We start from the raw sequence: 27229 nt of genomic DNA on the forward strand, positions 1-27229 counted from the left end.
ACCCAACAGTAGGGGGCTCCTGTGGTAATCTGTGGGCAAAACTCCAAAGGAAATCCCATCCCAAGGAAATCTTTGCACAAGACTGTACAGCTCACAAAGGTGACAACTGACAGATGGTCTTGCCTCCCAGGCAGCAGGAATTCAGGGATGTTCTGATGGCATTTATAAAACTGGGCCAGTGTCTGTGTCACTGCTCGACTCTGCTTTCTCAGCCTTGCTTGTATAACTCTTTTTCTGTATCTTTTACTTTTGCATCAGTTCATTGTTTCTGCTTCCTTGTATTTTAAGCTTGCTCTCGTCTGTTCAGCCCCACTCTACCTTCTATCCTCTTTCTGTCTGTTTACCCTCAAATCTTAATACAAAAAAACTTTAAAAAATCCCCACCATTTTCTGGTTCAAGTGTGAGAGATAATCTAATAGACTAAAGTAGTCTTTTTTTCATGCTTGCATTAAACTCCGTTGGCCCAAGTTGGTACCATGATTGTATCAGGGGTAGCTGGGTGGCCTGGCTGCATCCCGGCCACAGTGTGGAGAGTGGCAAGATCACCCCTTCCGAGTTATTATGTGAGGAAAATGAGCTCTCAAGGAGAAAAATCCAAAGCCATTAAATGATCTCTAAAGAAGCCAAAGTTACCAGAAGGTTGTTTTGATGCATCAGAAGATTCTCATTTAGAGAAAGAACCAGCGGCAACATTTCTGGATGATGTTAATCCTGTTACCAAAGAAAAAGGTGGCCCCAGGGGCCCAGAACCTAACAAATATGGAAACTGGAAATGAAAAGTACACTGTATTGATTTTTAAGCCATATTTTGTTTGTTTTTTTGTTTGTTTATTTTAATAATTTATTGTCACATTAGCTAACATATAGTGTATACAGGGTAGTCTTAGCTTCAAGAGTAGATTCCTGTGATTCATTGCTTACATACAACACCCAGTGCTCCTCCCAACAAGTGCCCTCCTCAATGCCCATCTCCTATTTTCCCACCCCCATCAACCCTCAGTTTGTTCTCTGTATTTAAGAGTCTCTTATAGTTTGTCTCTCTCTCTGTAAATTTTTCCTTCCTTTCCCCTATGGTCTTCTGTTAAGTTTCTCAAATTCCACACATAAGTGAAAACATATGATATCTGTATTTTTCTCACTGGCTTATTTCACTTAGCATAATACTCTCCAGTTCCATCCATGTTATTGCATATGGCAAGATTTCATTCTTTTTCATCGTCTGGTGGTATTCCATGTTATATATATATATACCACATCTTTATATATATATATATATATATATATATATATATATATATATATGGTATATATATATATATATACCACATCTTCTTTATCAATTCATCAGTTAATGGACATTTGGGCTCTTTCCATACTTTGGCTATTGTTGATAGTGCTACTATAAACACTGGGGAACATGTGCCCCTGTGAATCAGCACTCCTGTATCCTTTAGATAAATTCCTAGTAGTGCTATTGCTGGGTTGTAGGGTATTTAAATTTTTAATTTTTTGAGGAAATGCCACACTGTTTTCCAGAGTGTAGACCATATATTATTAACTTCATAGCATGTTTCATGACAGCTGTCAAATATATAGGTAAAATTTGGTAGCATGAAAGACTATTTATGGTCTTTATATCCACCACTAATTAATGAAAAAGCCTGAAGACTTCCAAAAGATGATGTAGCAGCAATGGAAACGCATCATTCAAATCTCCTCTTATGGGAAGCAGAATTGACTGAGAACCCCAGCTGCTGCCCCATGGGATCCACCACTGTGTTCCTGCTGAAGTCACACTTCCCTCAAGCTGTTCCCAGCCAATGAATGAGTATGGTGGGGTTACAGTAAATGAGTATGCTTGCCCACTCCCATGATGTGTAACATCGGCTCAAAGACTCCCCATTAGCCAGGCCAGAATTTTCTTGGTACTGTGCTGCTGTCTGAGACTCTTCCTACCCAATCTTCCTTTTCTCTCTCTTTCTATTCCTTTTCTTTCCTTTTCTCTCCCCTTCACAGGTGTCAGACTCTGCCTACTTTTCCTCTTTATAATTCAAAATGTCTTCCCAATAAATCTCTTCCACATTAAAAAAAAAAACAAAAAAACAAAAACAAAACCAAAAAACTTTGTTGGCCCATTGGTGAATGTACTGCTTTGGATCCAAACTGCTGTGGGACAGAAAACATGGCTGCTAAGTTTGCTATATCAGAAGAAACTTTGTGTTGGATTGTTTCCCTTAAAAGGGGTAGGGGCTAAGATAGGTGTTTAGATTGACCGACATGTGGAGTAAAATAATATTCTACTTTGAGACGTGCTGACATTTTGTTTTGGAATCAGTTGGGAGAATATTTTCTATAAATGTTTGTAGTACCTCAGAATAAAAGATTTGAGGAATCCATGTGGCACACTGGTGTTGACCTTGTCCCTCTGGCTTTATAATCATTACTTACTATGTTGCTTAGCAACTCTATAGCATTATCTTGAAATCTAATATTAACTTGAAATACATTAGAAATGAAAATTATAGAAACATGACTCTTAGGAATTGATATTGTCTCAAGTTACTGTCAGCAATAACATGATATTACAAAACAGACCATACAATATAGAATATTTCATGGAAATTCTGAGTTTAATATAAAGAATAATCTAACATTGAGGAACTTTCATTAATAATAATAGAAAGGTAATGGCAACAGAAAGCCTTTCAGCTGGCTTTTCACATCCCATAACCTAAATAACTTTTCTCAAGAGGATGAGCGAGACAAAATCCTGAATTACATATTTTTTTCTTATTTGAAAATCATTCATTAAGGCAGAAAATGAGGCATGATTTTTTTGAGTACAATGCCATAATCGTCCTAATGACCTTTATTATTCTCCTTTTCAAAATGTAAGCGATGATTTGCAAAAGGATTGTTTAAGAAGAAGCAAAAGCTCTCAGTTCCTATGAAGGAAGGAAGGAAAAATGGGTCACAGAGGGACACATTAATTACTTTTTCAACACTATTCATTGAAAACCTATCCTCTTGGTACTAGGCTATAGTAATTACATATAAGACAGAAAGAATTTGGCCAAGCCAAAAGAAATATTGAGCTGGCATTCATATTGCTGGTGATATGAAACACTAAGTGTAGAGAATTTATAAGACCTATATGATTTCCAGGTATTTAAAGACTTTTTCACTTTGAAAATAAACACTGACCCATATGTCTAAAAATGAAAAGAATTCAGGAAATGCATGCAGGCCTTTGAAAATTGAATACAGAGCTCAAAGAGAAATGCCACATTTTTTTTTCCTCTGGTGAAATTCCCACCTTTTACAAGTTAGTGAGAACACTCTTAGAGCAGTGTAGCTTTTAACTTTTGGAGGGATAAGGACTTTAAAATTTGATGAAAACCATGGACTTTCTTCTTAGAAAAATATAGGTAATCAAAAACAACATTTTACAATGAATTTCTAGGGCCTGTAGAGCTATACAAGCCCATCCAGGAAACATATCAAACAAGAAACCCTGATTCTAGAGAATGTGTTCTTAGTGGGAGTGGCTGAAGGAAGGAGGAGGTGAGATGGAGGTGAGGAAGTTCAGAGTGTATGGGCTAAATACCATTCTCCAAAACTAAGGACTCCCTACAACTTACAGTTGATTTTTCTGCTCAGTCATTGCTAGACCATTCCTAATTTCTCTATAAAAGTAGCATTTTAAAAATTAGGATTTTGAGCTGTCTCTGCTTTTATTCAGCCAAGTGACCTTGGACAATCCGTTAACCTTTTTTTTTTTTTTAATTTTTTTTTTCAACATTTATTTATTTTTGGGACAGAGAGAGACAGAGCATGAATGGGGGAGGGGCAGAGAAAGAAGGAGACACAGAATCGGAAACAGGCTCCAGGCTCTGGGCCATCAGCTCAGAGCCTGACGCGGGGCTCGCACTCACGGACCGCGAGATCGTGACCTGGCTGAAGTCGGACGCTTAACCGACTGCGCCACCCAGGCGCCCCCATTAACCCTTTTTAACTTCACTTTCTAATCTGTAAAGTGGAGATAATTTAAAAATTATCTTAAGAATTAAATATCAAAGAAATAATTAAATATAACATGTGTAATGTTCAAAGGAAGCCCTCAAATGATACACATTATTGTATTTACTAACGGTACCAAAGTTTTGTATCTATTTCCATTTTAACCTGTAGGCAAATTATTTAGCCAGAAAACTTTTCAAAAATATAACAAAAGATGTTGCCTCAAATGAAAACATTTCTTTTAAAATTTCTCTGACATGTTCTTAGGTATTTATTAAAAGGAAACTGTTATGCTAAGTGAAATAAGTCATACAGAGAAAGACAGATACCATATGTTTTCACTCTTATGTGGATCCCGAGAAACTTAACAGAAGACCATGGGGAAGGGGAAGAAAAAAAAAAGAGGGAGAGGGCAAAACCATAAGAGACTCTTAAAAACTGAGAATAAACTGAGGGTTGATGGGGGGTTGGAGGGAGGGCAGGGTGGGTGATGGGCATTGAGGAGGGCACCTGTTGGGATGAGCACTGGGTGTTGTATGGAAACCAATTTGACAATAAATTTCATATTTAAAAACAAAGAAAAAAAAGAAAAAAAGAAACAGAAACTGGTTGATAAATTTGATCTATAATAGTAAAATAGAAAAAAAAGTTTTGCTAAAACAAAATTTTAATGGAAGATATTAGAGATAAATGTTTAAAGATTGAGCTATCTTGGTTTATTTGCATAAACTTTTTTACATTATTAGATCAAAATGATTTTTATCTTAGAAATAAGATGTATTTTGATTTCAGTACAATCCATTGTTAATCTTGGTCTTTAAAATTTTTTAATAAAAGATAACCAAAAATTATATATAGTATATACTTATATTAATGCATTATTTTTAACATTTCAGAGTGCAGATGATTCAGATATATCTGTCATTGCCCAGAACAAGAAATGCTTTGACAACGATATTGTTTGTTCTAAAAGTGTTTTGATTTCAGTTGGGGACACTGAAATTTATCTGAATGACGCTCCTTACAAAGAGGTTAGTAAATTATTTCTTTTATGATCATTTTAACTTGTCCCAAGAATACTGAAAACAAAATAGAAACGATTTGGGGTACTTTTCTCTGTAAGTGATTACTCGATTTCAATTTTCTTTTCTTTGTTGTTATGTGACTTCAGTAAATCACACTTGTCTTTTTCATTTACACTGCACTTCTCTATATTCCAATTCTTTCCTCTTTTCTTCATCTCCATGGTGACGATTCTGGCCCCAGCAACCATCACCAATTATCTGGAGTACTACAACCCTCCACAATAGACTCTCGGCTTCCTGTCTTAGTTTTTCTTTTATCCTGCCACACTGCAGCCAGAGTGGCTTCTTTCTAAAATGGGAATCTAATCTCCTGTCACTGTAGTGCCTCACAACTTTCAAATGACTTCCCATTCCCTTTTACGATCTCACCAATCTGACCATGGTCAGTCACCTCTCCTGCCTCATGTCTCATCACTTTCTGCTTCGAGCTCATATTCCAGAAGTTGGAGCTCTTATTAGTTCTTTAAATGATCAATTTTTTCTCTCACCTCTGGTTCTTCATGAAAGTCATTGCTCCCACCTGGATCAGCCTTTTCTTTCACTTACTCTTCTATGGTAGGTCTCATCTTAACTCCTTCAGGGAGTTCTTCTTCATACCTTCAAGCACTTTGTTGGGACACAAGTCACACTTTAGTGAAATTATTTGTGTGGTTGTCTGTCTTTTCCATTTGTCTACGAGTTCTGTGAGAAGTGGGGCCATGGTTTCCCTTATTCCTGTATTCTTGGAGCCTGCCCAATTTGAAAGAATGAATACATTTCATTCATTCATTCATACATTTTACTATATACCAAAATCTGTATTAATTATTGGGACTAGAACAGTGAAAAGACACTGTGCTTGCCTTTAAAGAATTATACTCAGGCAAGGGAGACATTCACATAAACAAGAATGTTCAGTGTAATGTGCAAGAGTGTATAGGACAGTATGGGAATCCCTGAGAAGAAGCCATCCTTGGATGTTTAGGGTAGTTGTTAAGAGTGTGGACTTTGTTAAGAGTGTAGTGATTTAGAATCCCTGTTTTTTTCACTTGCTAGTTGTGTCACTTTGGCCAAGCTTACTTAACCTCTTTAAGCTGCAGCTATCTCAATTGTAAATTTGGGATGATTAGAGAATCTACCTCTTAAGTTCATACAAGGATTAAGTGAGATAATGGATTTCAAGAAATGGCTTTCCTCTTCTCCTTCACCCTCCTTATTTTTGAGAGCTCAGAAGATATGCTCTGGATGAAATGATTTGAACTGAGTCTTAAAGGATGAGTAGGTATTAGGCAGGTGAAGAGGGAGAATAGAAAGGCAGTCAATACAGAAGAATGGTCATGTTAAAAGGAACAGAGTTGAAAGATACAATGGTTTGTTTGGAGAATTGCGAGTGGTTTAGTTTGGTTGAAGTATACAGGGATAGTGGAGGGACAGTATGGCAAAGAGATTCAGGGAGGAGTCTCCAGGCTGACTTTAAAGCAGGGGACATGGGAACAAGGGCAGTAGACAGGAGGCTTGTTCCAAACCACAGAGGCTCTTAAATGGTGTAAGATATTTGAACTTGTTTTACAAGTAAGAAATTTTGGCATTGAGAAAGGACATGATCTGACATATGACTTTTTTTTTAAGTGTATTTATTTATTTTGAGAGAGGCAGAGAGAGAGAGAGAGAGAGAGAGAGAGAGAGAGAGAGAGAGAGTAGGGGAGGAGCAGAGAGAGAGAGAGAGAGAGAGAGAGAGAGAGAGAGAAAGAGAGAAAGAGAGAGAATGAGAGTCCCAAGCAGGCTCTGTGCTGTCAGCACAGAACCCAACAAAGGGCTTAAACCCAAGAACCATAAGATCATGACCTGAGCTGAAACCAAGAGTCTAGTGTTTAACTGACTGAACCACCTAGGCACCCCTGATATATGGCCTTTTAAAAAGTGGCCTCTCTGAGATTTTAGAACAGAGTTTCTCAAAGTTTGGTCTGTAAATATGCATTACAATCACCTGGAATATCTATTATAAAAGCTGGTTTCTGGGCCCCACCTTAGTAATTAGAATGGCTGAGGTTGAGGATGAAAATCAATTATTTTTAATGGTACCCCCAATTCTTCTTGACATTAAAGTTTGAGAACAAGTACTTTAGATCATAGTTTATACTTCAATCGGAAATGTTGAGACCAACCAGGCAGCAATCAAGCTTTTGGCAAAGCAAACAGAGTCTCTATATCATGTTGTTATATTTTGGACATAATTGCTGCAGTTTGGTATAGCTATCAGCTGGATATTCATTTATAGGTAAAGGTTCTAAGAACAAAAATTGTTTTTTTTTAGAGAAAAAACTGAAGAGAAAATAGTAACTGTTCTTGTAGGGACAGTTTGACACATTTTTGAAGCTGTAATTACAGTTCAGTATAGCTTTCAACTTCCAGTGCTCACCTGTATGCATCTCCATATGAGGTGTGAATTATGAAGTAAGATAAAGGAAAGTCATAAACATGGTTTCCCCCACTAACAAATCCCCCATTAACATTTTTTTCCTGAGCATTAGAAGTAAAAATAAGTACCATTATTTTATGGCAGATGGATTGCTCATCTAGGTGAAGGAAAAAACTGTTGCTCTTTCAATAAATGCCCAATTTTGTTTTGTCAAATATGTAAGATATAACTGTTTTATAAACATATTTAAGCTGCCCTTTAAATGTGTTAATTCTCCACATTTATAACTTATCTTTCTAAAATCACTAGAATTTGTTGAAAATGCTATCATTCTCATCTAAAGTGGACGTTTCTATTTTGGGTAATTCATAACACCCTCCCTCTTCCAATGAGCAACATCCTCGCTTCCTAATCTGAACAGAAAGGAGTACAGTATCTCCTTTAGACCAAAGAGAACTGTTTTTCTTGTGGTAAAGCATCCTGTTTAGTAAAAATGAAGGATTTTTTTTAGCTCTACAGGTAAATAGAAAAGTTATCTTTCACATCAGGAAAACTGATGCAAAACCAACCTGAAGGAAGTCTAATAATAAGCTGTCTTACCCAAAAATTATTTTTATGTTCTGAAGATTTGTCAACCAGTTCAAGGGAACTTTAATAGGAAAACACACAAAAAAGTGTTTTATGGATTGACAAGAGCTATTAGCCACAAATATTGCACTTACTTGCTTTAATTGCTGCTGATCAGGCTGGAAGATGAGACCTGTGAACAGGCCAGTGAGAGAAGGTTTTAAAAATATATAAATCACACATTGATCTGGTACATCTTCCAAGGAGCTAACATTCAGGTGAGGGAGAAGACAGATAGCAAAGCCAAAGACAAAGCATATAATGGAAGGGTACTGAAAATGTAATCACAACAATAAAAATAGGTTCTGTGGCAGAGAGTGACTTGGGGGCAGGACAGGCTGCACATATTATGGGTTTCCTTAGAAGTGAAAATGTGATGTGCCTTGTTCAAAACAGGAAGTTTTCCCTCTCCCTTTGTTTTGCGCTCTCTCTTGACCTGTCATGTTTTTTTTCCCCCTTTATTTTTAAGGCCTTGGTCACTCAGAGACAAGGGTACTCCCAGGTTGAGTGCAGACCCTCACAGGCACCCAGGGCCCTGCCCCAGAACTTCAACTTGGCACTTGGAGTAGAAGGAAGGAGGTTAGGTAGAGTCCATTAGCCATATATGTGGTTACACAATATATATACTATTGTATATAATATACTGAGTACTTTTAAGTTTGACCTTGGTCTAGATGACTGAAAACTCTTTGTAGAGATGACTAAGTTTACTTAATTTGCCCTAAGGGATGTTTCCAAAATGTCATCTATAGTATAGTATTTCCAAACTATGCATTTGTTATTTTTGGGAGGAGAAAAATAATCAAAGAATTCCATATCCGCTTCACAATTTTTATTTTGCTTCTGACTAAATTTGCTTTACTTACTTCTATTTAACCATGTATTATTAAAGTTATTATATGAGTTAACTGGAATGTCAGATTTAATGTAAATTTTATAGGGTATAGCACCTGCTCCTAAGGAATGTTGCATATTTGTACTTTAGGCTAAAGGTACTCTAAATTTTCCCAATGGGTTCCATCTCTGGTTTCGCTCTAATCTTATTATTTATAGCACACAAGTTATTTTCTTTTAATAGAAACACGGTCTGTCACTTTCCTATTCAGAAACTTTTATTGAATGCATTTTTCACAAAGAATAGCAACCCTTGACTGTATGGATAACTTGGCTGCAAAAGGGCCTCAGACTATGCTTGTTATGGAATCCATGCTCTAGACTTTTGGTGCTCTCCTCAGTCCTGAACAAATCTTGAACTTTCTCACCCCAAGTCTCTATTCAAGTGATTACTTTTGCTCGGAATGATTTCTTCTCCATTCTCATTTCCAGCTCTGTGTACCTTCCTATGTAGGGCTTCTTGCAGATCCATTCATATCCCACTCCTTGCAAGAAAGCTTTCTAAGTCCCCTTAATGGAAATTCACCTCCCCTTTCTCTCTCTCTCTAGATATGAATATAGGTGGATAGATAGATATAGATAGATCTGTCTATATATTGATACATATGTCTATAGATATATCTGTCTATAAATCTATCTGTACATATGTTTTATATATAGAGTATACACACACTTTGTGTTTTTGTTTTTGAATTCTGCAAGTAACATCATACATTTTTAGTACTCAATCATATTTATTCATCATTAGCAAAGATTTTCTGAGTCAGAAGATATATCCCCTTAATGTACTCTATGTCTGTGCCTTTGTTTATATTCTTTTCTATCACAGAAATATCTTCTCACCTTCGCTCATTTATCCATGTTAAGCCCCTCTATCATCTTGTGTCTCATTACCAATTTATGTATTTCCTGTTTTATGCATTTATTTTGTGTTTTACTACAGAATTCAGACAAGACGGGCCAAGCAAAAATACTAGTACCTAGACACTTACTGGTGGATATTAACTTAATTAATGTTTACATTTTGGTTAGGGAACAAGGAATTAATTTTTTTTTCTTTCTTTTCCCTTTTTAAAGAAACGATCAGGTTTTTTTCTGGAAAATAACCCTACATACCAGCTTTGGAAGGCAGGGTACTACATAGTAGTATACTTTCCAGAGAATGATATCACTATTCTTTGGGATAAAAAGACAACCATACATATCAAAGTTGGACCCCAGTGGAAGGTAGGTCAACCTGTTTGGTAGATCAATCCAAATGAAATGTGAGAAATGAAATTACAAATACCTTTCAATGTTTTAAGAAAATAAAATAATTGATATTTTCTTTAGGAAACAAGTTGTATGTTCAGAATTACTAACTTGTAACCCAGTGAAGAAAAACTGTACCAACTGGAGTACAGCGCTGTGTGCAGTTCTTTTTAATTTTAACCTTAGAGTAACAGTTTTCCAAAGTTACTTAGGTCAGTTTCTTTCTTCCCATCCCTTTCGGAGTGGTTATATGATATGTTTGCAATATAGTTAGATTCATTTTATTACATTCTGCATTCCATCTTTTCTTCCACATTCTGGGGTATTTTTTTTGGAAATTTATTTAAAAAATATTATGGTCTAGAGTTCTATGGGCTTTAACAAATGCATGGCATTGTGTATCTATCACCAGAGTTGTATACAGAACAGACCTATCAACTCCCAAATTTCTTCCATTATTTGCCCCATTATTGTTAACTCTTGTTGATCTATTTTTCATGTCTACAGTTTTGTCTTTATGCAACCTGTTGGGTCTGGCTCCTTTGACTTGGCAAAATATGTTTAAGATTCATCTATACTGTTAAATGAATTAATAGTTTGTTCCTTTATACTGTTGAGTAGTATTCCATTGTATGGATGTACTAGTTTGTTTTATTCATTCATGGTTGAAGATCCAATCTGCGCTGTTTAGAATTTTTGGCAATTTATATTCTAAATTGTTTTAAATATTGTTTTCTGTTAAATGCTTTATAAGTATTATCAAATATGTCTATTATTTTAAATATTTTCAATCCTATTAAATATTTTAAACTCATATATTAAAGTTGTTTTTGAAACACTGATACATTTTTAGAAATCCAGTTTATCTGAAATTGAAATTGAGACTCATGGATCTAATCTGTAGCAAGTTAGGGAAAAACTGTGATAGTAACAATGTATTCTTATAAAATTATGGAAAGGATACATATGTTTTAAGATTTTAATATGCTGTAAGTTGAAGATATGATTGTGTATTGTCAAGCCATTTTCTTTCGACCTCAAGTGAGATAAAGCCCATAAATCTGTTACTAGGTGTTTGCTGGCTTCTTGCATTTCTTTGATGAAAATGAAATAATTTAGTCATCGCCATGCTTTCTTCAACCATATTCCTCTGCCACTTTAATTATGTATCCTCTCTTCCCTACTTTTTGGAAGTGAATTAACCAATTATTCTTCTACATCTCCCCCTTCGCTGCTGCCTCACATTGTTGGGTGGCCAATGGTGGAAGTGGCCATTGTCTTTGGATAGTTATTGTGGCTTCTTAGAGCTGAGGCACCATGGTAAGCAATGGTCATGACAGGTGCAATCCCAAGGTTATTGTCATCTTTGCTGGAGACACGGGCAGCCTTCTTCATCATCTACTTAGGGCTGCATTCCATTCACCAATACATGAGGAGAACATTCAGTTTCAATGTTTTAAGGAGGATTTCCATTGTTTTAGGAAGATCATTCTTCTCTGTACTTTTGATTTATCTCCCTCTTCTAAGTAAAGTGTTTCACATTTTTTTTGAGAAAATGCAGTGAGTAATGTTGATGTGAATAATTCATATGTCACTTTCCGTAACCATTTCATAACCTATAACAACCTCTACAAATATGAAGTAAAATGTGGTTTTTATTTATTGTGTCTCATGGTGGCATGATACATGGAAATTAAAGTTAACTTTTTTCTTTAGACGTTATGTTTTGAAAGTTTTGGCTTTTCAAAGTATGATCTAATGAACAATGTATTATTTTTATTGTTTCAACATTTACAGTGTTACAAAATCTTAAGCTTATCAGGTGGGACTTTCATATTAAAAATTTATATGTATATGAATATATACAAAATACATATGCATATACACATATATTGTAGTGTCTATATTATACTTTTCCAAGTTACTTACATTATTGTATCAATGCTAAGACAATGGTAAGAGTGGATAGATAAAATTTGGGGGATGGTAAAACGTTATAAGAATTTTAAAATAACTTAAATACAATTAAGTAAATATGAAATTACACCATCTTGAAACATATTTATATGTGTGGAAATTCTTAAAATGTCAATTTTAAATCTTTAAAAATTTTTAGTGACTGAGCCTTTAAATGTTGAAGTGAATATAGAATATTTCATATTTCATGATAATTTTCTTTCACTTTAGAACAAACTATCAGGATTATGTGGAAACTTCGACAAATGCACTTCAAATGATATGACCACATCCAATAACTTAGAAGTGAGAAATGCCCAGGTATTTGGAGATAGTTGGGCATTGGGGCAGGTAAGTAGAATATATGTATTACAGAACTTAAAAAATATTTTGGTATATTTATCATTTTATTCTCATAGGAATATTTATTTAGATAATACTATTTTATGTCATAGCTGACAACTTACTTTCACATTTACTTTCTCATGTAATTCTTGTGACAGTCTTGTAATGTTAAGGGCATTGCCTCTATATTATAGATGAAGAAATTGAAGCTCAGGAAAGTTAAATGACCTGACTAATATATGCTCAGAAAGAAGTAGAGGTGACGTTCAAATTCACGTCTTTTAATCTTATAATTTTCCTTCCACAAAGCAAAATGCTTTATCAAGGTATTTATATTTCTAAGAATGTAACTTTTGTCAACTCAAAGCAATGGATAAATGAAGGCAGAATTTCTTACCATTTGTTCTCCAGACATGGCTGTGTGTGGGGTGGGAATGGGTAGGGAGTGGATTTGTGGTCAACTACATTTGGGAGCAATTTGAATAAATTAAGTTAGACATATTTCTTTTTTGAAGGATTTCCTTCCAAGGGAGGGATGAATTTGAAAGATTTTCCAACTTATTGACACAGAACCTATGTTTTTATGTATTAGTTCTGAAGGAAATAGTGTCTTATGGGTCACACTTTGAGAAATGCTGAATTAACTCCGAAAACAGAGTCAAATTGAAAATTGGTGTCATTCTTTTCTTCTACTTTCTCTTTTTAGCCTATTTTTCTTTCTGGCTAAGAGCGGTATCCACAACTACAGTTTTCTGATTGGTTACTATTTGATTAATTGCTTTACCACTTTACCCAATTTACCTAATATATCTAAATTTCTTTAAAAACATAAGAGGGGCCTCAGATAAAACATTCACCTAATTCAGTAAAATTTAAGCAGCATATTTCATTGTGGTCTAAGCTGAAAAGTACAAGCCTTTTATTTAATATATGAACTTCCTACTCTATGGAGAGATACCAAATCCTTTTTATTATGGCTCTCATATATCTTGTGGCATTTAGAAGTTTTTGAAGGAAATACCTTACATTTGTTCTTTCAAAATGAATTAAGGTATAAACAATTTATAATAATACCTAAATATTTGGATCAAAGAATTTTAGACTCACTATAATGTATATTCTTATTCATACCTAATCCAAAAATAAAAATTAAGAAAAAGTTTTTTCATTTGGTAAGTTCTATTTAGCACTTCATATTTTCCAGATTCTTTGAACCCATAAAATGATTAAAACAAAGCTTCTGTCATTAGAAATTTCGAGTCCAGTTTGGTAGTTGAGGTAGAAAAATTAACAATGAACGTATGAGACAGGTAGGTGCTTTGATAGAGGTGAATGGCTTGGACTTCATTATGGTCAAAGGAAAGTTCCTGAAGAAGGTATCATTGGGCTGAATCCTGCAAGCCTTATGGTAGCTACAAAAATGAAGGTGATGGGTAACAGCATAGCAGGAAAGGAGAGAGCAGCCCATTAAAAGGTGTCAGGAACACTGGTGCCTAATCGGATTTTAAGAGGTTGTGTATGGCAGTTCTGGAGGGTCTGAAGTAGGCAATGGCTAGGATGCAGAGTATAGAGTGGCAAGATAGTCCTAGGATCTACCTAAAACTAGTTGGGAGGTTCTTTAATCCAGCTAGTTGTGTTAAGTCAGAGAAGATTTAGAAAACGACACAAACCTATGAGGCATTAAAGATTAAAATCAGCATCTGCTGAAAGATTGTATTTAGGAATTATGAATCTGGAGGATTCAAGGAAGTCTCCTATCTTGCTGGCTTATTGGGTGGATGCTGGCACTCTTCACTGAGGAGAGTGGATGGTGGAGAACAGTGGGTACAGGACAGAGGTGCAAAGGTAAGAATAGGTTAGGATGCACTAACTAAAGAGAAGCAATAGAGAAATTTATGTGGAGATTTCCAGTTTTGAGATTCAAGAAAGAGATTTGGGTGGAAATACAGATTTGGCACTTACTAGTGTATACAGGTTGTTGAAGCCATGAGAAGTGTATAGAGTGGGGAAAACCAGGTTTGAGGATCAAGCTTTGTATAGACGGAAAGGGTAGAAGAATGGGGGGTAGCAGCCAATGAATTAGAAGAAAACCCAGAGGAAAATGGTGTCACAAGGAACAAATGAGGAGAGATGTTTAAAAAGGGTGAAGTAATATACAGAGTCAGAGGTAGCAAAAGATTAAGTGAGATGAACACCAAAACATGGCCTTTATATTTAGGCAACTCTCATGAAGAGACAATTGATGACATTTCCAAGGTGGTTTCAGGGAGGTGGATTAGAAGAGGCAGAGACCACATTTCTGAGTATGTGGGAGGTGAGCTTGTAGACACTTGTGCCTGTACAACTTCTCAGAGAATGGCTGTGACAGAAATGAAAGAGCTGAAACTGGAAAAAGAAAGAGAATCATTTGCTCATGCAGTTTTTTAATGACCACATTTGAAACAAATTCAAAAACTGTTTACTCTCTCTCTAATATCGCCATAATTTTAACAGTATGCTTAGTTGTTTTAAAATAAAATAATATACACTATTAACATTGAGTTGGCTGACTACAGATGCTTTAGGTAAAACCTGTCTAAAAGAATGAGAATACAGTAGATGTGATTGTAGTGGATGGAGTCAGAATGGTTTACTCTGGTTTCGGCTTCAGAAGTCCCCCCTGGGAAACTTTCTCTTCTCCCTTTTTTTTTTCTTCAACAGTGTGAAACCCCAAGTGAGTTATTTAAACCCTGTGAGGCACATCAAAACAAATTTCCTTATGCCAAGAAAGAATGCTCCATTTTGTACAGCGATGTTTTTGCTCCGTGTCGCAATGTGGTAACTGAATACTTTACTAAACTTTCACATTTAAACGGGTACTGCCATTATCTATGCTATTTGAGATGAATGGGACAAGCAAGTTAGCTAACTATTGGCTCTTCAGGTGTACTACCTAACCATTGTTAAGAAGACAGATTTGGTAGTTTGTTTTTCTGTAGAAGAGATGCATCCAGTTGACTTGCTTTCCTTCTCAATCCGTCTTATGTAACAGCATACATTTATACGTAATATTTGTAGTACTCTGTTCTAGTTTACAGAACATTTTGACATATATCCTCAAAGTCAGAAATGATACATCAAAGCCACAAATGTTTTTCTTCAGCGCATTGCTTCATTTCATGGGTGTTCTTCTCTTCAATCCAATGTATTGTTTAAAAGTATTAGTGGTGGCACATTTTAAAATGGTCTTAAAAGCATACCAAGATGGAGTGTGATTTATTCAGAAATTTAAATTTCTTTTTTTTAAGTTTATTTATTTTGAGAGAGCGAGAGAGCGAGCATGTGCATGCATGTGTATGCACACACAAGCAGAGAGAAGAAGAGACAGAATCCCAGGCAGTCTCCATGTCATCAGTGGACAGCCAATGTGGGGCTCGAACTCACGAACTGTGAGACCATGACCTGAGCTGAGATCAAGAGTCAGATGCTTAACTGACTCAGACACCCCAGAAATTTAAATTTCTAAATGCCTTCCCAACATAATAATTTTAGACCCCAATAAAGTTAAAAAAAATAAAGTATTCATAAAAATCAGTAAAAGTGCAATTGGTAATAGAACATTCTTTTAATACTATGAGAACATGCCAATAATGAAACAGCGAGCTTCTACAAAATATAAAAATGTTACTAGATTGCAGGTGCTGAAATTCTGTTTTTTGTTAACCCTATTACCTGTTTTGCTAGTTTTTTGATCCTACATTTGCCTAATAAATTCCTTTCTCCTTTGTCCATAAAAAGTTTTGAGATATTGAGAACTCTAGGTGGCAGTATTAGGCTGATAATGCCAAATTTTGAACCGACCAGTTAGTTTTCTTTTAGAAGGTTGAACTTTAATCAGTTATTGTCAGTACTTATTGAAATTAATTCATTTCCCATTCCATTTTCAGATTGATGTCACTTCTTTTGCCAAAAATTGCCATGAAGACACGTGTAACTGTAATCTCGGTGGGGACTGTGAATGTTTATGCACAAGCGTAGCAGCATATGCATACAAATGTTGTCAGGAAGGGGTATCTGTTCACTGGAGGTCATCCACTGTTTGTTGTGAGTACCCTACTTAGAACATCAGCATCAGGTGAGAATCTCATAAAGAGATTAATCATCTTATCATCGAACAAATACCATGGAATGCATAGAAATAGGATTTCTTTAAGACAACTAAGTTTTATATTTCTTTGACAGTGCAGATAAACTGTAGTATATCTATAAAGGATTTATAAAAATAAAAATTGAGGTCAAATTTTCCCTTCTGTGTCTGACTATTGTCACTTTAACGTTTGAACTATAAATTATACACCATCCTCAAATCGTTTATGACTGCATTCCCCTTATGGCTGTGAAATTTCACTTTCTGATTATCAGAAATGTATTTTTTTAAAAGGCATTTGAATTTGCTTTCAGGTTCACATTTTTAAACTTTTGATTTACTTGTGTAGATGGTTAAGTCATCGAAAGAATGCTTAAGATTTTAACACTTTCAGTTGACATTTCTAAATAGGCAGATATATTTGCCTACCTATAAAATAACTTATAAAATCTGATTAATGACAACACATCACTCTTAAAGAATTCTCTTTGCTTAGAGGAAGTTCCCAAATAATGATATCCTTCTGTGTTCTTTCTTTTGGTCACTGATAAACATATAACCATATTTTGCATGCATTCAGATAAGTGGTCAGATTCTTATACAGTTTAATATTTATTCTTTTATGTTTTAGCACTTGACTGTGAATATTACAATGAAGGTATGTGATATTTATTGATTTATTTTTTTTCTGTTTGCTATTCTCCCTTTTAAAAAAATATAATTTATTGTCAAATTGGTTTCCATATAACACCCAGTGCTCATCCCAGCAAGTGTCCTCCTCAATGCCCATCACCCACTTTCCCCTCTCCCTCACCACCCCCCACCCCCGTCAACCCTCAGTTTGTTCTCAGTACTTAAGAGTCTCTTATGGTTTGCCTCCCTCCCTCTCTGTAACTTGTTTTTTCCCCTTCCTCTCCCCCATGGTCTTCTGTTAAGTTTCTCAAGATCCACATATGAGTGAAAACATATGGTATCTGTCTTTCTCTGCCTGACTTATTTCTCTTAGCATAATACCCTCCAGTTCCATCCACATTGCTGCAAATGGTCAGATTTCACTCCTTCTCACTGCTAAGTAGTATTCCATTATATATGTAAACCACATGTTATTTATCCATTCGTCAGTTGATGAACATTTAGGGTCTTTCCATAATTTGGCTATTGTTGAAAGTGCTGCTATAAACACTGGGGTACACGTGCCCCTATGCATCAGCACTCCTGTATCCCTTGGATAAATTCCTAGCAGGGATATTGCTGGGTCATAGGGTAGTTCTATTTTTAATTTTTTGAGGAACCTCCACATTGTTTTCCAGAGTGGCTGCACCAGTTTGCATTCCCACCAACAGTACAAGAGGGTTCCCATTTTTCCACATCCTTGCCAGCATCTATAGTCTCCGGATTTGTTCATTTTAGCCACTCTGACTGGCGTGAGGTGATATCTCAGTGTGGTTTTGATTTGTATTTCCCTGATCATGAGTGACATTGAGCATTTCTTCATGTGTCTGTTGGCCATCTGGGTGTATTCTTTGGAAAAGTATCTATTCATGTCTTCTGCCCATTTCTTAACTGGACTATTTGTTTTTCTGGTGTGGAGTTTGGTGAGTTCTTTATAGATTTTGGATACTAGCCCTTTGTCTGATATGTCATTTGCAAATATCTTTTCCCATTCCATTGGTTGCCTTTTAGTTTTGTTGATTGTTTCCTTTGCAGTACAGAAGCTTTTTATCTTGATGAGGTTCATTTTTGCTTTTAATTCCCTTGCCTTTGGAGATGTGTCAAGTAAGAAATTGCTGCGGCTGAGGTCAGAGAGGTTTTTTCCTGCTTTTCTCCTCTAGGGTTTTGATGGTTTCCTGTCTCACATTCAGGTCCTTCATCCATTTTGAGTTTATTGTGTATGGTGTAAGAAAGTGGTCTAGTTTCATTCTTCTGCATGTTGCTGTCCAGTTCTCCCAGCCCCATTTGTTAAAGAGACTGTCTTTTTTTTTCCTTTGGATATTCCTGCTTTGTCAAAGATTAGTTGGCCATATATTCTGGTCCAGTTCTGGGGTCTCTATTCTATTGCATTGGTCCATGTATCTGTTTTTGTGCCAATACCATACTTTCTTGATGATTACAGCTTTATAGCAGAGGCTAAAGTCTGGGATTGTGATGCCCCCCACTTTGGTTTTCTTCTTCAATATTACTTTGGCTGTTTGGTGTCTTTTGTGGTTCCATACAAATTTTAGGATTGTTTGTTTTACCTTTGAGAAGAATGCTGATGCAATCTTTTTTTTTTATTAAATTTTTAATGTTTTATTTATTTTTGAGACAGAGAGAGAGACAGAGCATGAGCAGGGGAGGGGCAGAGAGAGAGGGAGGCACAGAATCGGAAGCAGGCTCCAGGCTCTGAGCTGTCAGCACAGAGCCCGACACGGGGCTCGAACTCACGAACTGTGAGATCATGACCTGAGCTGAAGTCGGATGCTCAACCGACTGAGCCACCCAGGTGCCCCAGAATGCTGATGCAATCTTGATTGGGATTGCATTGAGTGTGCAGATTGCTTTGGATAGTATTGACATTTTAACAATGTTTATTCTTCCAACCCATGAGAATGGAATGTTTTTCCATTTGTTTGTGTCTTCTTCAATTTCCTTCATAACCTTTCTACAGTTTTCAGCATACAGATCTTTTACATTTTTGGTTATTCCTAGGTATTTTATGGTTCTTGGTGCAATTATGAATGGGATCACTTTCTTTATTTCTCTTTCTGTTACTTCATCATTGGTGTATAAAAATGCAACCAATTTCTGTACATTGATTTTATACCTTGTGACTTTGCTGAATTCATGTATCAGTTCTAGCAGACTTTTGGTGGAATCTGTTGGATTTTCCATGTATCGTATCATGTCATCTGCAAAAACTGAAAGTTTGACTTCATCTTTGCTAATTTTGATGCCTTTTATTTCATTTTGTTGTCTGATTGCTGATGCTAGAAATTCCAAAACTATGTTAAACAACAGTGGTAAGAGTGGACATCCCTGTCATGTTCCTGATCTCAGGGGGAAAGCTCTCAGTTTTTCCCCATTGAGGATGAGATTAGCTGTGGGCTTTTCATAAATGGCTTTTATGATGTTTATGTACGTTCCTTCTATCCCGGCTTTCTCGAGGATTTTTATTAAGAAAGGATGCTGTATTTTGTCAAATGCTTTTTCTGCATCTATTGACAGAATCATATGATTCTTATCTTTTCTTTTATTAATGTGATGTATCACGTTGATTGATTTGCGAATATTGAACCAGCCCTGTGGCCCAGGAATGAATCCTACTTGATCATGGTGAATAATTCTTTTTATATGCTGTTGAATTAGATTTGCTGGTATCTTGTTGAGAATTTTTGCATCCATATTCATCAGGGATATTGGCCTGTAGTTGTCTTTTTTTGCTGGATCTCTGTCTGGTTTGGGAATCAAAGTAATGCTGGCTTCACAGAATGAGTCTGGAAGTTTTCCTTCCATTTGTATTTTTTGGAACAACTTGAGAAGGATAGGTATTAACTCTGCTTTAAATGTCTGGTAGAATTCCCCAGGGAAGCCATCTGGTCAAGGACTCTTATTTGTTGGGAGGTTTTTGATAACTGATTCAATTTCTTCACTAGTTATGGGTCTGTTCAAATTTTCTATTTCTTCCCGTTTGAGTTTTGGTAGTGTGTGGGTATTTAGGAATTTGTCCATTTCTTCCATGTTGTCCAGTTTGTTAGCATATAATTTTTCCTAGTATTCCCTGATAGTTGCTTGTATTTCTGAGGGATTGGTTGTAATAAATCCATTTTCATGCATGATGTTTATCTATTTGGGTCATCTCTCTTTTCTTTTTGAGAAGCCTGGCTATAAGTTTATCAATTTTGTTTATTTTTTTAAAAAACAAACTTTTGGTTTCATTGATCTGCTCTACTGTTTTTTTTTTTCCTGGATTCTATATTGTTTATTTCTTCTCTGATCTTTATTATTTCTCTTCTTCTGCTGGGTTTGGGGTGTCTTTGCTGTTCTGCTTCTAGTTCCTTTAGGTGTGCTGTTAGATTTTGTATTTGGGATTTTTCTTGTTTCTTGAGATGGGCCTGAATTGCAATGTATTTTCCTCTTAGGACTGCCTTTGCTGCAACACAAAAGGTTTGGATTGTTGTATTTTCGTTTTCATTTGTTTCCATATATTTTTAAATTTCTTCTCTAATTTCCTGGTTTACACATTTGTTCTTTAGAAGGATGTTAAGGAACATGCTTTTGGAGGTTTTCCAGACTTTTTCCTGTGGTTGATTTCAAGTTTCATAGCATTGTGATCTGAAAGTGTGCATTGTGTGATCTCCATTCTTTCATATTTATTAAGGGCTGTTGTGTGACCCAGTATGTGATCTATCTTGGAGAATATTCCATGTTGACTTGAGAAGAAGGTATATTCTGCTGCTTTGGGATGTAGAGTTCTAAATATATCTGTCGAGTCCATCTGGTCCAATGTATCATTCAGAGCTCTTGTTCCTTTATTGATTCTGTCCATTGTTGTAAGTGGAGTATTAAAATCCCCTGCTATCACCACATTCTTATCAATAAGATTGCTTATGTTTGTGATTAATTGTTTTATATATTTGGGTACTTCTGAATTCGCTGCATAGACATTTATTATTGTTAGCTCTTCCTGATGGATAGACCCTGTAATTATTATATAATGTCCTTCTTCATCTCTTGTTACAGCCTTTAAAGTCCAGTTTGTCTGATATAAGTATGGTTACGCCAGCTTTCTTTTGACTTCCAGTGGCATGATAGATGGTTCTCCATCCTCTCACTTTCCATCTGAAGGGGTCATTAGGTCTAAATGAGTATCTTGTAGACAGCAAATAGATGAGTCTTGTTTTGTTTTGTTTTTTTATCCATTATGATACCCTATGTATTTTGATTGTAGCATTTAGTCCATTTACATTCAGTGTTATTATTGAAAGATATGGGTTTAGAGTCATTGTGGTATCTGTAGGTTTCATGCTTGTAGTGGTATCTCTGGTACTTTGTGGTCCTTGCAACATTTCATTCACAGAGTCCCCCTCAGGATCTCTTGTAGGGCTGGTTTAGAGGTGATTAATTCCTTCAGTTTTTGTTTGTTTGGGAAAACCTTTATCTTTCCTTCTATTCTGAATGACACACTTGCTGGATAAAGGGTTCTTGGCTGCATATTTTTTCTGTTCATCACATTGAAGATTTCCTGCCATTCCTTTCTGGCCTGCCAAGTTTCAGTAGATAGGTCTGTTACTACCCTTATGTATCTACTTTTGCATGTTAAGGCCTGTTTATCCCTAGCTGCTTTCAGAATTCTCTCTTTATCCTTGTATTTTGCCAGTTTCACTAAGATATGTTGTACAGAAGATCGATTAAAGTTATATCTGAAGGGAGTTCTCTATGCCTCTTGGATTTCAACATCTGTTTGCTTCCCCAGATTGGGCAAGTTCTCAGCTATGATTTGTTCAAGTACACTTTAAGCCCCTTTCTCTCTTCTTCTTCTTCTGGAATTCCTATGATATAGATAATGTTCTGTTTGATCAAATCACTTAGTTCTCTAATTCTTCCCTCCTGATCATGGATTTTTTTATCTCTCTTTTTCTCAGCTTCCTCTTTTTCCATAATTTTATCTTCTAATTCACCTGTTCTCCCCTCTGCACCTTCAATCCACGCTGTGGCTGTCTCCATTTTATTTTGCACCTCATTTATAGCATTTTTTAATTCATCATGACTATTTTTTAGTCACTTGATCTCTGCAGCAATAGATTCTCTGTGTCTTCTATGCTTTTTTCAAGCCCAGCAATTAATTTTATGACTATTATTCTAAATTCTTGTTCAGTTATGTTGCTTGCATCTGTTTTGATCAATTCTTTAGCTGTCACTTCTTCCTGGAATTCTTTTGAGGAGAATTCTTCCATTTCATCATTTTGGCTAGTTTTCTGTTCCTTATAAGTTTTAAAAGCTTGTTATGTGCTCTGCACCTGCGAGCACTGCTATATTAAAGAGGGGTCATACACTTTTCAGGGCCTGGCTCTTCAGGAGGTGTTTTTTGGAGAGTGTTTACTTGCTCTCTGTTGTTGTGACTTTGGTTATTTTATTTCCCTACTCGTAGTGATGTTTTGGACCCTCTACCAGGTGTGCTTTGATTTGTTCCCTGAAGTAGCCTTGGAAAGGAAAACAAACAGACAAACAGGAAACAAAAACACACAAATAAAACAAACAAAAATTAAAAAAATAAAAAGTAAAACAATTAAAAAGCAAAAAACCAGAAACACCACCTACAAGTAAAGGACAGGGTGGAGGCGGTGCCAGTGAAAGAGCACATACAAAGAGAGAAATGACAGGGGTGGGGGTGGGGGGAGAAAAAATAAGCATTGATTAGGCAGAGAGACTAAAAGACTTCATCCAGAGACAGAGAAAGGAAAATAAGGAAGGAGTCGGGGGGGGGGGGGGGGGAAGAAACAAAAGATACAGTTACCCAGACAGCTAAGCTATATGGCTTGATTATTCCAGAGAGAGAGAGAGAGAGAGAGAGAGAGAGAGAAAGGAAAGTAAAGAAGAACGTGTAGAACATGTATCAAGAGAATGGATTAAATATGTCTGTTTAAACAAACCAATAACCAGAGTAACCAGCCTAGAGGAGGGAAGAGATAAGAAGGAGAAATGGAAGGGAGAATATATCTATATATCAAGAATCTTCCTAGAATTAATCCAGACAATGCAGCAGTGCTGGTCTGGAGGAGGGGCCATCTGGTTCCACAGTGTCTATCCTGCTCCAGTAGACACACAGTAACCAGGAGCAGAGGGGCGTGGTTTGGTGTAGGCTGGTCCCGCCTCTACTGTGAGCCCCTTCTTGGTGGTGGTGGTGGGGAGAAAAATGGCGAACCCCAGTCGCTTCTTCACAACCTGGTGTCCCAGATCACTCCTTTGAAGCCATCCTCACTGTGCCACGGGCTCAGACAAGACTCCTGTGCCCTGGCACTTGGCTGGGAATTAAACTCCCGCTCTGTGCGCCCCGGTACTGGGGAAGCACCTCTCCATGCTGCCTGATGTGTGGTCCTGGCTGGTTATGTCCTGTGCTACAGCCCTTCGGGGGAGGGGACCAGTTTCTCCTGCTGCAGACTGCGCCCCTGACCTACCACTGAACCCAGAGGTGGCTCCCCACTCCCCAGGTGTGAGAACAGGGCAGCCAGCCCCAGTCCAAAGAAAACCCTGCAGTTAGAGATGGGATCCCTCTTTGTCCCAGTTGGAGGTTTTTCTCTTGTCCAGATAATACTCCTATGCTTCCCCAGCTGCTCTCTCCTCCATTCGTCTCTCCGCAGAAGGGGATCCTCCCCTCTGTGCCTACGTGGCCCATTTTATCTCCCCCAGTTCGCAATCATCCACCTATGGTCCATCAGGTTTCCCAGTTTCTCCCTGGTAGACTCAGTCTCTCTTCCTCCCAGACTCTTGGGGTACAAAGTCCTTTGGCTTCAAAGGACTTCCAAAACGCTTCTTTGTTTGAGAGACGCTGGAAAGTACGGATCCCCCTACTTCTCCAGCATGTTTGCTGCTTGCTCAGTATGTGACATTTAAATAAAGACAATTAAAAAAAAATAAAAATAAATAAATAAATAAAGACAATTAGTATAATATTTTATGGAATGTCTTTTCAGACTAAAAGTTTTTGAACAACATGTCTGAGAATAATAGTTCATGATATATAACTCAATGAAAGCCTTTAGTTTCTAAAATTTATCTAAATTTCTAAGTATTTGCATTAAAATTTATTCCCTGTAAAATAAAAAGAGCATGTAACTAAATTCTCAGCATTTAGGAGGCCTTCAATAAATGGTTTTTGTATGACATGAATGAATGAAGTCGTAAAGTTAGCCAATTTTTTAGGCAAAAAGGATGAAAGACATACACCATTATATTACCATTAAGTATAAATATAAACATTATTCAAACATTATGTTATAGAAATAAAAGAAACATGAAACAGGGGCACCTGGGTGGCTCAGTCAGTTAAGTATCCAAGTATGGCTCAGGTCATGATCTTGCAGTTTGTGATTTTGAGCCCACCGTCGGGCTCTGTGCTGACAGTTCAGAGTGTGGAGCCTGCTTTGGATTTTGTGTCTCCTTCTCTCTCTGCCCCTCCCCTGCTTGCACACGTGCTCTCTCTCAAAAATAAAAATAAACATTTAAAATAAAAAGAAATAAAGAAACAAACTCTAAGTGTGGATGATAAAAATATAAAGAATTTATTTAGTCATCATGGTAGGCAAAAATAACTATGTATTATCAAAATGATAATTTATTGATTTAATAGTAATAATGGATCTCTTCTAGCCCACAAAGCATCCAGATTTGCAGTGAGAAGTCTAAAAGGAGGTGCTATGTAAAAGTAAGTCATAAATATAAGAAGAGACAGTGTTATAGCCTCAGTGAAGATGCCAGATGATGGCAGATTTGGAGCCTGCTTTTTTGTCAAACCTTTTTAATGAGGAAGGCATAGCCACTTAAACCTGCTTCAAACAAGCAAAATGATCTAGGAAGGTGTTCATTGGGTCAGTGACTGGACAAACTCTGGACTCATGATGAGATCAATTAGAGAAATAGTCATAGGAAAACTGGGCCATTACAAAAACCCCAAGCAACTAATCAAAGGCATTTTTAGTGTCTTACCGAGCTGGGGAGAAATCTTTCAGCTATAAATATCCAAAGAATGCCGGATAATTTTAGAGAAATAGAGATGATGGATTAAAAGGAAAATTGACATTTTAGTTTTTGATGGTTTTTGTTACATTCATGGAAGTTTGATGTAGATAAAAATCCAACATTAAAAAAAGACAGTGATAGTTAAAGAAAATATAAGCCAAAATTATCTCCTGTTGAGGATTTTACACACACACACACACACACGCACACACACACATTCTACATCAATCCTTTGGATGTCATGCTTAAAATGCAACTGATTCCCTAATGTTAATGACAGTAATAATAGCAATAGCTTCTATTGTGTTAACTACTTTACCTTTATCATATAATTTAAGCTTCAGAATATGCCTGTAAGGTATTATTACACTTTACAGAGGAGGAAACTGAGGACCAGAGGGGTTGAATAACTTGGCCAAAAGTCACTGAGCTAAAAATGTAGTAAACTGGAATTTGTAAGCGATCTGAGTTCAGAATCAAGGAGCTTGACCTCCATGCTACACTGCCTAGTGTATGGTTAATGCATCCCAATCTCAGAAAGGTCACCACACGCTGTTATGGGCTCTACACAATGTACACAGACATCAGTTTGAAAAAATGCTCCAGTGACTTCCTCACTTAAGAATTCCTGCCTCCCACAGTTCTGCTGTAAAAATCTCCATCTGTGCCTTTTTACTTTCTGGCATTCCTTCTGCTGTCCTTTGGATCCTGAAGCAGAATTTTCTATGAATATTGAATTTCTACCTTTTGCTACTTGGTACATTTTGCTTTCTGTCGACAAGTCTGCTGCACTACTCGTGATGGTTTTTTCCAATGTGTTACAGAATTCTTCAAACCAGTTCTTCTGGTGTCATCTATAATACTATATTGGTAATATTCAGAGGGTAAATATGGGCATTTAGCCTCCATGAGACACTGATTGACTCAGTGGAGTGATAGGGGAATCTGTTTCCTCTGATAACAGTAATAGGAAAAAGTATTAACCCACCAAGGAGAGTGAGTTTGTAAAAATAATGCGATGAAGATAGATGATTGGAGGGGAATATAGAATTGAGATTGTTGATAGGCATCATGAAAAGATTGTTTTAAATGACTATTCTTAATTTGTTTCACCCCAAATAATTTTATAGGTATTGTAAACCTACCTACTCTTCTTTGGATATTCACAGCTGATGTATTTCTTCCTTTATTTACTATATACTGGACACTGTGTTATCAAGATACTTATTAATATTTCAAGCTAATGCAGGAATAAATAATTATGATTCTTTAAGAGGAAAATAAAAAAAGTAGGAGAATTCAGATTTAATAGTTGAGATTATTTCAATAATCTTTAACACAAAGACTTTATGTAATATCTTCATGGTCATTTTATGGTCATTTACAAGCAAACATAAAAAGTTTATTGTTGTTATTGCTGTCATTGAGCAAGGACTTCAATATTCCACTAACAATTGTTATGACAGTTGTAAGTTCAGAGTGATTTTATTAGTAAGATATACTGAATATTATGTTTGAATAATCACTGCAGAAAATGATTGCTTTTAGTAGGTGAATTGCTTTTTCAGGTGAATACTTCTCTCTGAAGAAAATTAATGATAAAGTCAATGATTTTGTCTCAATTGCTAGTGAAAATGCATGAAGACATGATATCCAGACCCAAGATATCAGTCAACTGGGAGACAATTCAGAAGCTTTTTATTTCTATACAAATGAATTTCTAAGATGTCAATTGTCTCTTCAGGGACCTATGCTGTGGGGGAAAGATTTGGTTTAGTTGTCATTTCCTTTCTCCTATTATGTTGAATATC

General features: G+C 36.3%; 1 protein-coding gene across 3 annotated transcripts in view; it reads left to right on the forward strand.

Moving 5' to 3' along the window:
* OTOGL (otogelin like) overlaps nucleotides 1-27229 on the forward strand; it is a 140529-nt gene that overhangs the window by 60585 nt on the left and 52715 nt on the right. For all 3 annotated transcript variants that reach the window (XM_047866501.1, XM_047866502.1, XM_047866503.1), the window contains exons 26-31: nucleotides 4918-5052; nucleotides 10103-10252; nucleotides 12464-12583; nucleotides 15278-15394; nucleotides 16504-16660; nucleotides 17335-17361. In XM_047866501.1, coding sequence (XP_047722457.1) covers nucleotides 4918-5052; nucleotides 10103-10252; nucleotides 12464-12583; nucleotides 15278-15394; nucleotides 16504-16660; nucleotides 17335-17361 — 706 coding nt within the window. The remainder of the gene's footprint in view (nucleotides 1-4917; nucleotides 5053-10102; nucleotides 10253-12463; nucleotides 12584-15277; nucleotides 15395-16503; nucleotides 16661-17334; nucleotides 17362-27229) is intronic.

This window comes from Prionailurus viverrinus, chromosome B4 (assembly GCF_022837055.1).
Source record: "Prionailurus viverrinus isolate Anna chromosome B4, UM_Priviv_1.0, whole genome shotgun sequence".
Lineage (NCBI taxonomy): Eukaryota > Metazoa > Chordata > Mammalia > Carnivora > Felidae > Prionailurus > Prionailurus viverrinus.